At 45.8% G+C, this 11,561-nt stretch overlaps 1 protein-coding gene across 1 annotated transcript; it reads right to left on the bottom strand.

The window, feature by feature from the left end:
- Positions 1 to 3,388: 3,388 nt before the first annotated feature.
- On the bottom strand, positions 3,389 to 11,264 carry LOC132775518 (neurophysin 1). The gene is made up of 3 exons (XM_060776238.2): positions 11,095 to 11,264; positions 5,762 to 5,966; positions 3,389 to 3,635 (listed from the first exon to the last, which is right to left on the bottom strand). The coding sequence occupies exons 1-3, from the start codon at positions 11,227 to 11,229 to the stop codon at positions 3,598 to 3,600; spliced, it is 378 nt and encodes a 125-aa protein (XP_060632221.2). The 5' UTR covers positions 11,230 to 11,264; the 3' UTR covers positions 3,389 to 3,597.
- Positions 11,265 to 11,561: the final 297 nt, after the last annotated feature.

Genomic DNA, 11,561 nt, shown 5'->3' with positions numbered 1-11,561 from the left:
GTTGGATGAAGCTGGGGGCGTAAACCTCTCCCAGCTTTGTCCTCCAGGCTTCTCCGTGCAACACCAACCAAGAGCCGGAGGACGGGGAGGCGGGGTCGCAGTGGTCTATAGAGATTCCATCCATCTGACCAGGAGTCCCATCCCGCAGACCACAAATTTCGAATGCGTCCACCTGAGGGTGGGTGACCGGGACAGAATAGGGATTCTTGTAGTGTACCGTCCACCTCGCTGCACTACAGTCTCCCTACCTGAGCTAGCGGGGGTGGTCTCGAGCCTGGCGGTGGAGTCCCAACGGCTTCTTGTGCTGGGGGACTTCAACATCCATGCCGAGGCGACCCTCACAGGAGCGGCTCAGGACTTCATGTCTGCCATGGCAACCATGGGGCTGTCCCAACAAATAACTGGCCCCACCCACTGCGCTGGACACACATTGGACTTGGTTTTCTGCCAGGGATGGGAGCAGGGTGGCGGTGTGGAGGAGTTGTCTATCTCTCCGTTGCCATGGACCGACCACTTCCTGATCAGATTTAGGCTTACTGCGCCCCCTAACCTCCGCAAAGGTGGAGGACCTATTAAGATGGTCCGCCCCAGGAGGCTTATGGATCCGAACGGATTCCTGACGGCTCTTGGGGATTTCCCCGCTACCTTGGTAGGTGACCATGTCAAGGCCTTGGTCGCTCTCTGGAATGGGGAGATGACCAGGGCAATTGACAGGATCGCTCCGGAACGTCCCCTCTCAAGTAACCGAGCTAAACCAGCCCCTTGGTTCACTGAGGAGCTGGCAGCGATGAAGCGAAGGAAGAGGGAACTAGAGAGCGTGTGGCGCTCGGACCCAAGCGAGCCAAATCGAGCACGGTTTGTGTCCTTTCTAAGGGCATATGCCGCGGCAATAAAAGCCGCAAAGAAAACTTTCTTTGCGGCCACTATTGCGTCTGCAAAAAACCGTCCGGCGGAGTTGTTTCGGATTGTCAGAGGTCTTTTAACTCCCCCTACTTCAGGTGGGAGCCCTGACAATTCGGCCACGCGCTGTGAAGCATTTGCTCGGTTCTTTGCAGACAAAGTCGCTTTGATCCGTTCTGGGCTGGACGCCACATTAAATGCAGTCTCCGTGGATGTGACACAAGCACCTGCTTGTCCTATTTTGATGGATTCTTTTCAGTTTGTGAAGCCCGAGGATGTGGACAAGATACTTGGAGGAATGAGGCCCACCACGTCCATCCTAGACCCCTGCCCATCCTGGCTTCTGAAAGAAGCCAGAGGGGGATTGGCTGAGTGGGTAACGGTGGTGGTTAATGCCTCCCTTCGGGAAGGCAAGATTCCAGCGAGCCTAAAACAGGCTATCATAAAGCCGCTGTTGAAGAAACCATCATTGGACCCCACCAAATTTGACAACTTTCGGCCTGTTTCCAATCTTCCCTTCTTGGGCAAAGTCATGGAAAGCGTGGTGGCCTCACAACTCCAGGTATTCTTGAGAGACACGGATTATCTGGATTCGGCACAGTCTGGTTTCAGACCGGGACATGGTACCGAGACGGTCTTGGTCGCCTTAGTAGATGATCTCCGCCGGGAGCTAGACAGGGGGAGTGTGTCCCTGTTGGTGCTCCTGGACCTCTCAGCGGCCTTCGATACCGTCGACCACGGTATTCTTCTGGGACGCCTTGCAGAGATGGGTCTTGGGGGCACTGCTTTGCAGTGGCTCCAGTCATTTCTGGAGGGCCGTACCCAGAAGGTGTTATTGGGGGACTCCTGTTCAACACCACAGCCTTTGACCTGTGGGGTTCCTCAGGGCTCCATACTGTCCCCCATGCTGTTTAACATCTACATGAAGCCGCTGGGTGAGATCATCCGGAGTTTCGGGGTGCGGTGTCACCTGTACGCAGATGACGTCCAACTCTGTCACTCCTTCCCACCTGCTACTAAGGAGGCTGTCGAAGTCCTGAACCGGTGCCTGGCCGCTGTAACGGTCTGGATGAGGGCGAACAAACTGAAATTAAATCCAGACAAGACAGAGGTACTCCTGGTCAGTCGCAAGGCCGAGCAGGGTATAGGGTTACAGCCTGTGCTGGACGGGGTCGCACTCCCCTTGAAGGCGCAGGTTCGCAGCTTGGGTGTGACCCTGGATTCATCGCTGAGCCTGGATCCCCAGGTTTCAGCGGTGACCAGGGGAGCATTTGCACAGCTTAGGCTCGTGCGCCAGCTGCGCCCGTATCTTGGGAAGTCTGACTTGGCCACGGTGGTACACGCTTTGGTCACATCCCGCCTCGACTACTGCAACGCTCTCTACGTGGGGCTGCCCTTGAAGACGGCCCGGAAGCTCCAGCTAGTCCAGCGCGCGGCAGCCATGTTGTTAACTGGAGCGGGACGCAGGGAGCATACAACGCCCTTGCTGTCCCAGCTCCACTGGCTGCCGATTTGCTACCGGGCCCAATTCAAGGTGCTGGTGCTATCCTACAAAGCCCTAAACGGTTCCGGCCCAAAATACCTTGCGGACCGCATCTCGGCCTACGAGCCCACGAGGACCTTGAGATCATCTGGGGAGGCCCTTCTCTCGGTCCCGCCTGCCTCACAGGCACGCCTGGTGGGGACAAGAGAGCGGGCCTTCTCGGTGGTGGCCCCCCGGCTATGGAACTCCCTCCCTGCTGAAATTAGACAGGCGCCCTCCCTTATGGCCTTCCGTAAGGGCCTGAAAACATGGCTCTTCGAGCAGGCCTTCAACTGAGTGCTATGTTATCGGAATGACGACCGGAATGGACTACGACCATGAGATTGATTATGACCCCAAAATAAGACGAAGCGGATTTTTAGTTTAATTAGATGTTTGTATTAGTAAGATGTTGTGTTGTGGTCTTGAATCATTGTAAATTGTTGTTTTCTCTATGTTTTGTACACCGCCACGAGTCGCCCTAGGGCTGAGAGCGGCGGTTAACAAGTGCAAGTAATAAATAAATAAATAAATAAATAAATAAATATTTAGAGATCACTAGATAGATAGATAGATAGATAGATAGATATAAATTTTGGAAGAATATATAGATATAAATTTTGGAACAATCCAAGCCTGATAGATAGATAGATAGATAGATAGATAGATAGATAGATAGATAGATAGAAAGTTAGGTAGATAGGTAGATAGATAGATAGATAGATAGATAGATAGATAGATAGAATTTATATCTACCTATATATCTATCAGGCTTGGGTTGTTCCAATATATATATATTTAATATATTTAGATATTGCTAGATAGATAGATAGATAGATAGATAGATACAATTTCTATCTATTTTTCTATCTTAGGCTGTTCCTTTTAATTAACTGAATATGTAAATAAGCACACAACCCATTTTGTTAACCGTAAGAAAACTTACATATATGTATATATGCAATGGACCTTTAAATAACTTTATTGAAAAGCTGGAACAACACATATTACAGAGGTTTGTTATACAAGTTATACTTCAGACAAAGGTTTTCGCCACTTCTCCCGACATACATGTTTTGTTTGCAATAGAAAGGAACATCTCTTCGGCACAGTTGCCTACAAGTTCATAATCTAAAAGGGTTTTTTTTGCATGTTGTCTCATCCCTCAAGTCGTCTCATTCTTGATCGCATCCAGAATCTATCATACAGCCCTCTGAAAGAGAAAGGAAAAATATGTCATAAAACATAAATATATATATTTGGGACATTCTCCTACTATGAAATCCTGGGATCTGTAGTTTGGTGAGGCGCCAGCCCTCTTTGGCAGAGAAGACTAAAGGCCTTGTAAAACTACAAATCCCAGGGCAGGTAAACTGCATTAATTCTACAGTGCAGATCCTGTGTTTTTGGTCAATGTAGAGCTATTTTGTAGTGGATTAGATAATGATGGAACATTTCTATCAGAAACACCACTGTCTGAAGCTGAAAAATGTCAGAAGCACCAGCCTCAATTCTATTATTATTATATTATATCATATAATATCACATTAAATGACATTTTCTTGGTAGAAGAAATGATGCTGCATCACAGTGGCAGAATATTGACAGGATGGTGAATTTGCTCAGGATATTAAATCCAAAGATTAAAGGAGAAAAGTTCAGCACTTTGGACAGATCCTTTCAAGTTAAACCTGAAGTAAGGCCCTTTCTATACTCTCCTTATATCCTAGGATCTGATCCCAGGTTATCTGCTTTGAACTGGATTATATGAGTCTCCACTGCCATATAATCTGGGATAAGAAGATAATCTGGGATCAGATCCTGGAATATAAGAACTGTGTAGAAGGGGCCTTTGTTCTCCACTTCAGTGATGTAGGAATCCAAATCCGGAATGCCACTTTGAATCTCCATATGGAGAGAAAAATGTGGGATAATAATAATAATCATCATCATCATCATCATCATCATCATCATCATCTATATAAATAAAAACTAGCTGTACCCGCCACACGTTGCTGTGGCCAACCTTCCCTCTTTCTCTCCTTCTTTCCCTCCTTCATTCACTCCCTCTTTCCTTCCTTCCTTCCCGTCTTCCCTTCTCTTCTTCCTTCCTTCTCTATCTCTTTCCTTCCTTCCCTCTTGTTCTTTCTCTTCTGCTGTCTCTCTTTTCTTCCTTCTCTCTTTCCTTCTTACCTTTCCTCCCTCTTTCTCTACATCTTCCCCCTTCCTTCGCTCCCTCTTTCCTTCCTTCGCTCCCTCTTTCCTTCCTTCTTTCCCTGTTTCTTTCCTTCTCTCCTTCCTTCCTTCTCTAACTTTCCTTCCTTCCCCCTGTTTCTTTCCCTACCTCTTTCTCTCCTTTCTTCCTTCTCTACCTCTTTCCTTCCTTCCTTCTCTCTTTGCTTCCATGTTTCCTTCTCCCCTTCCTTCCATCCTTCCTTCCTTTCTTTTTTTTTTTCTTTTCTCCCCTTCCTCCTTCTTCCTTCCTTTTTTCTGTATTGTCATTTAGCTTTTTTTCATTTATACAGGAATTATAATTATGGGGAATATAATTCTCTATAATCTGATCTCTATAAATACCCCAAATAGTAGTCATGGTGTGTGTGTGTGTGTGTGTGTGTGTGTATTCATCTATATGCCACCTTTATCACAGAATTGGCTCAGAAAAGGATTCAACTTCCTAAACCCAACAACCGCATTTTAAACCCAATTGAAACTATCACATCAAAATAGTATATATCACTAAAAGGTATGCAAAAGTTAAAAATAAAACATCTCCGCCTCATTGTATCATTGTGAGACTGGGTTGTTGTAGGTTTTTTCGGGCTATATGGCCATGGTCTAGAGGCATTCTCTCCTGACGTTTCGCCTGCATCTATGGCAAGCATCCTCAGAGGTACCTATCACTACCTCTGAGGATGCTTGCCATAGATGCAGGTGAAACATCAGGAGAGAATGCCTCTAGACCATGGCCATATAGCCCAAAAAAAACCTACAACAACCCAGTGATTCAGGCCATGAAAGCCATCGACAATACATTTATAATTGTGAGAAATTATGCCTGGTTTGGAAATAGTCCAGGTGAAGGAGATCTAGGACCACAAGCTGACCATAAGCATGAGTGTGTTGCAGCATCTAAAATGGCCAATGCGATTCTAGGCTACATCAATAGGAGGATAATGTCTATATTGAGGGGAGGTACAGCAATAGGATAGGGTACACTCTGTTCTGCTTTGGTCTGACATCACCTTAAATAATAACCCTGTACCCAAGCAAATAGGGAGGAGCTTTGGCTTGATTTTTGGTTGATTGAGAGATCTTAATATGCACCATTGCTCTTACCATTGTTGCAGCAGATGCCAGAGGACGCGCAGGTCCCTCCGCCGTTGCCGCAGGGTTTCCTTCCAGACTCGCACGGCGTGGGGAGGAAGTTCTCTTCTTGGCAACGCAGTGCTTCGGCCGTGCCGAAGTAGCACCCCAGTTCTTCCCCACAGCAGATGTTGGGCCCAAAGCAGTGGCCCCGGTTTCTAGGACCACAAGAGAGGCACTGGTGGGAAACACAAGCACAAAAGGTGATTTCACCCAGAGCTGCTTGGCACATCTGGTTGGGCAAACACTTTGCGGCTGAAGCAATTTGGCATTATTATTATTATTACTAGCCGTCCCCTGCCACGCGTTGCTGTGGCCCACATGGGGGTTCTGTGTGGGAGGTTTGGCCCAATTCTATCGTTGGTGGGATTAAGAATGTTCTTTGATTGTAGGTGAACTATAAATCCCAGGAACTACAACTCCCAAATGTCAAGATTCCATTTTCCCCAAACTCCACCAGTGTTCACATTTGGGCATATTGAGTATTCGTGTAGAGTTTGGTCCAGACCCATCATTGTTGGAGTCCACAGTGATCTCTGGATGTAAGTGAACTACAACTCCAAAATCAAAGGACACTGCCCACCAAACCCTTCCAGTATTTTCTGTTGGTCATGGGAGAACTTTGGGCCAAGTTATTTATTTTATTATTATTATTTACAGCTTTTATATTCCGGCCTTCTCACCCCGCAGGGGATTCAGGGCGGATTACAATGTACACATATATGGCAAACATTCAATGCCAATTTTTGACATACAAACATACACAGACATACACAGAGGCTATTTAACTTTTTCTGGCCGCCAGGGAGCTGCTGCTGCTTTCATCGTCCATTGCGACACTGATGAAGCACTTCTACATTCCCCGCCTGCTTCCCCACAGGAATGCTTTGCTGGAGTCTTTTTTATGGCCTCATAAATCAGTTAATTTAGCCTCCCCACACTTTAAGGTGGTACCTTATTTTCCTATTTGACAGATGCAACTGTCTTTCGGGTTGCAAATGTCGACAACAGGCTACACACAAAAGGTTGGAAACCCACTCCAACCCGGGCTGGCTTCGAACTCATGACCTTTTGGTCAGAGGGATCTTAATGCAGCTGACACTCAGCGTGCTGCGCCACAATCCCGGTTTGGTTCAATTCCGTTGGTGGGGATCAGAATGTTCTTTGATTGTAGGTGAACTATAAATCCCAGCAGCTACAACTCCCAAATGACAAAATCAACTTATTTTGAGTGAAGGACATACATTAGGTTGTTAGGTGTCTTGTGTCCAAATTTGGTGTGCATTCGTCCAGTGGTTTTTGAATTTTGTTAATCCCACAAACGAACATTACATTTTTATTTATATAGATTATTATTATTATTATTATTATTATTATTATTATTATTATTAGAAATACAACAAGATTATTCCACAGCAGACAAGATCACTCTGCTTGCTGTTGTATTGGATCACACGTCAGACACTTCCCAAGTGTCTAGGACTGTGTGATGTATTGGTTGATAATGCATACAGATCCCAGTAAGATGGCTTTCTGCAGCTGGCAATTTTGTCAGCGCTGATTGTGTTTAAGTGCAGGCCAAGGTCTTTAGGCACTGCGCCCAGTGTGCCGATCACCACTGGGACCACTTTGACTGGTTTTTATATGTATACCCCCATTTTCTCTACCAATCAATTTATAACACTATGTAATAGGAGCTCCCGGTGGCACAGTGGGTTAAACCTTTGTGCTGGCAGGGCTGCTGACTGAAGATCAGCAGTTCGAATTCAGGGTGAGCTGGTTGAGCTCCCTCTGTCAGCTCCAGCTTCCCATGACATGAGAGAAGCCTCCCACAAGGATGGTAAAACATCAAAACATCCGGGCATTCCCGGGCAGGATTGCAGACTACCCCTGGGCAACGTCCTTGCAGACTGTCAATTCTCTCAAACCAGAAGTGACTTACAGTTTCTCAAGTTGCTCTTGATATGGAAAAAAACAAAACTATGTAACAAATTTTATTCCTGGTTTGAAAGTGTCATTTCCTGTTTAATTGTGTGTTCCTTACTTTGAAAGTAGTAGTTCTGCTTCAGAAACGTCATTTTTGTGGCTGCCACAAACTTACGCTGAATTGGTTGAGACTCGATGAGGCATTCATTGGAAAACTATAGCAAATTGTGTTACAGGATGTCCCTTCTGTAATTTAATACACTTTTTTCCATGTTTTTATGATAGAACCAATTAGGAAATGGCATTTATAACCCAGGAACAAAAACTGTGTTATATTGTGCAACAACAACAACAACATGTTGTTACCCACTACTCCTAATGGATCAAGGTGGATACAACAGCCAGAACATATCAATATAAAATACATAGAACAAGATACATATGACCGCATTTCTGTGTACGAACCCACACGATCTCTTCAATCATCTGGACAGGCCCTGCTCGCACTCCCGCCTCCTTCGCAGGTGCAATTGGTGAGAATGAGGGAGAGGGCCTTCTCGGTGGTGGCCCCCTGACTCTGGAACTCACTTCCCAAGGACATCAGGCATGCGCCAACATTGGCAGTCTTTAGGACAGTGGTTCTCAACCTTCCTAATGCCATGACCCCTTAATACAGTTCCTCATGTTGTGGTGACCCCCAACCATAACCCTAACATTATGAATCGCCATGTAAATAATGATCTGCAGGACGTATTTTCATTCACTGGAGCAAATTTGGCACAAATACCCAGTATGCCCAAATCTGAATACTGGTGGGGTTGGCAGGGGGATTGATTTTGCCATTTGGGAGTTGTAGTTGCTAGGATTTATAGTTAGCCTGTAAACAAAGAGCATTCTGAACCCCACCAACAATGGAATTGAACCAAAATTGGCACACAGAACTCCCATGACCAACAGAAAATTCAGGAAGGGTTTGGTGGGCATTGACCTTGAGTTTGGGAGTTGAAGTTCGCCTATATCCAGAGAGCACTCTAGACTCCAACAATGATGGATCTGGACCAAACTTGGCACGGATATTCCATATGCCCAAATGTGAACACTCATGGGGTTTTGGGAAAATAGACCTTGAGATTTGGGAGTTGTACTTGCTGGGATTTATAGTTCACCTACAATCAAGGAGCCTTCTGAACCCCAACAATGATAGAATTGGGCCAAACTTCCCACACAGAGACCCCCATGACCAACAGAAAATACTGTGTTTTCTGATGGTCTTTGCTGACCCCCCTGACACCCCTTCACGACACCTCCAGGGGTCCCGACCCCCAGGTTGAGAACCACTGCTTTAGGAGGAGTCTGAAAACATAGTTGTTCCAGTGTGCCTTCCCAGAATGAGGAAAATTCCCAGCAATATGTCCTCAGAATGCACTTTACTATTGGTTTAGGATGGACTGCGCTCCCTCATTTCTTTTAAAACCCTATACCAGATATATCCTACCTTGTTCATGCCCAGCATTTATTTTTTAAATTTTAAACTATTACATTTGGCCCGGCCATAGGTTTTCAAATCTTTGTGTGTTACTGTTTATTGGTTATTGTTTATATGTGATTTATATTAATTGTGTTTATTGCTTTTTGTTCTTATTGATGTGTTGTTGGGCTTGGCCTCATGTAAGCCGCTCCGAGTCCCTTGGGGAGATGGTGGTGGGGTATAAATAAATTTATTATTATTATTATTATTATTATTATTATTATTATTATTATATCAAAACGCACAATTATAAAGCACATAAGCCAATACATAAAGCAACTGCAACAGAATGCAAACTACTATTAATGAACAAAAATCTACATGAAGCCGCTGGGGGAGATCATTCGGAGTTTTGGAATGAGGTGTTATCTCTATGCAGATGATGTCCAAATCTGTCACTCCTTCTCACCTGTCACCAAGAAGGCTGTCCAAACCTTGAATCGGTGCTTGGCTGCTGTGTCGGACTGGATGAGAGCTAACAAATTGAAATTGAATTCAGACAAGACAGAGGTCCTACTGGTCAGTCGTAAGGCCGAACAGGGTATAGGGTTACAGCCTATGCTGGACGGGGTTACACTCCCCCTGAAGACGCAGGTTTGCGGCTTGGGAGTGATCCTGGACTCATCGCTGAGCCTGGAACCCCAGGTCTCAGCGGTGGCTGGGAGAGCTTTTGCACAATTAAAACTTGTGCGCCAGCTGCGCCCGTACCTTGGGAAGTCTGATCTGGCCACAGTGGTCCACGCTCTACTGCAACGCACTCTACGTGGGGTTGCCCTTGAAGACTGTTCGGAAACTTCAACTGGTCCAGTGAGCGGCAGCCAGATTACTCACCGGAGCGTCATACAGGGAGCACACCACCCCCCTGCTGTGTCAGCTCCACTGGCTGCTGGTCCAGTTCCGAGCACAATTCAAGGTGCTGGTTTTGACCTACAAAACCCTATACGGTTCCGGTCCAGTGTACCTGTCCGAACACATCTCCCTCTACGTCCCACCCCGGAGTTTGAGATCATCTGGGGGGGCCCTGCTTTCTACCCCACCGCTATCACAAGTGAGGTGCAGGGCCTTCTCAGTGGTGGCTCCTCACCTGTGGAACTCACTCCCGGGGGGAATTAGGTCATCAACTTCCCTCCTCTCCTTCAGGAGGAAAGCAAAGACATGGTTGTGGGACCAGGCCTTTGGGCAATCTGACAACTAGATAAGGACAGTCAGACGGTTAGTACTGACAGGACTGACAAAGTGGAATTGGAAACTGGACTATGAGATGGCGAACGCTGACTGTTAACAAGGTGCAATTGGTTTTTAGTGGTTTTATTGGTTTTATTGTTAAATGCAGAAACTGTTTCTTAACTGTTAATTGCTGCTAGATTGTTTTATACTACTGTTATGTGATGTTGGCATCGAATTGTGCCTTTGTAAGCCGCCCTGAGTCCCCTCTGGGGTGAGAAGGGCGGGGTAGAAGTAACCGAAATAAATAAAATTCACAAAACGGTGTAAAGTAAAGACAAAGAGAACAAAATCTCATGACATTGCAAATTCAGAACTAAACAAACAAACGGATCAATTGTCATCATTTAGCAGGGAATAGACCCAATTAATCTTCTGCCACCCAACTTCTCCAGGTGCATTCACATTGTAGAATTAATGCGGTTTAACACCACTTTAAATGCCCTGGCTCAATGCTATGGAATCATGATGGTGTAGCTTTGCAAAGTCTTTTTAGCCTTCTCTACCAAAGAGTGTTAGTGCTTCAACAAACTACAAATCCCATGATTCCACAGCATTGAAGCAATGGCAGCTAAAAGTGGTATCAAACTGCATTACTTCTGCAGTGGAGATGCCCCTCAAGTCCTACCTTTCGGACGTCCATATCGAGGATGGAGCGCTTCCCTCCGATGGGGCAGTTCTGGATGTAGCAAGCGGAAGAGAAAGCCAGGATCCAGAACAAGCAGAAGGCTCTAGTGCTTTGCGACATGGTCCCGATCTTCATTGATGGCTCCTTTTGTGAGATGTTGGGTTGGAGAACCTCTTCAGGTGTTTGCCTCGGGGACGGCAGATGTATATATACCGTACATCTCCATGCCGTCACTTTCCTTCTTACGCATTTCTCTTAAAAAACTCAACACATTGCTTTCCACATCAGATGTCTCCTTTAATCAGCCAAGGTCACAGGCATGAGATTGGTTAAATATAGATAATTCTCTCGTTTTTGGGGGTAGAAGATGTCTCAAAGGCCAAGAAGTCTTCTTAATTGAAGAAGTTTTGGATGTCACCAAAGGTCAGAGAAGATAGCATTAAGACTTTGAATTGGGCTATCAAGAA

The sequence above is a fragment of the Anolis sagrei genome, chromosome 5 (assembly GCF_037176765.1).
Source record: "Anolis sagrei isolate rAnoSag1 chromosome 5, rAnoSag1.mat, whole genome shotgun sequence".
NCBI classification, from domain to species: domain Eukaryota; kingdom Metazoa; phylum Chordata; class Lepidosauria; order Squamata; family Dactyloidae; genus Anolis; species Anolis sagrei.
Note: the sequence above shows the minus strand (reverse complement) of the source record. Positions and strands in the feature narration are given on the sequence as shown.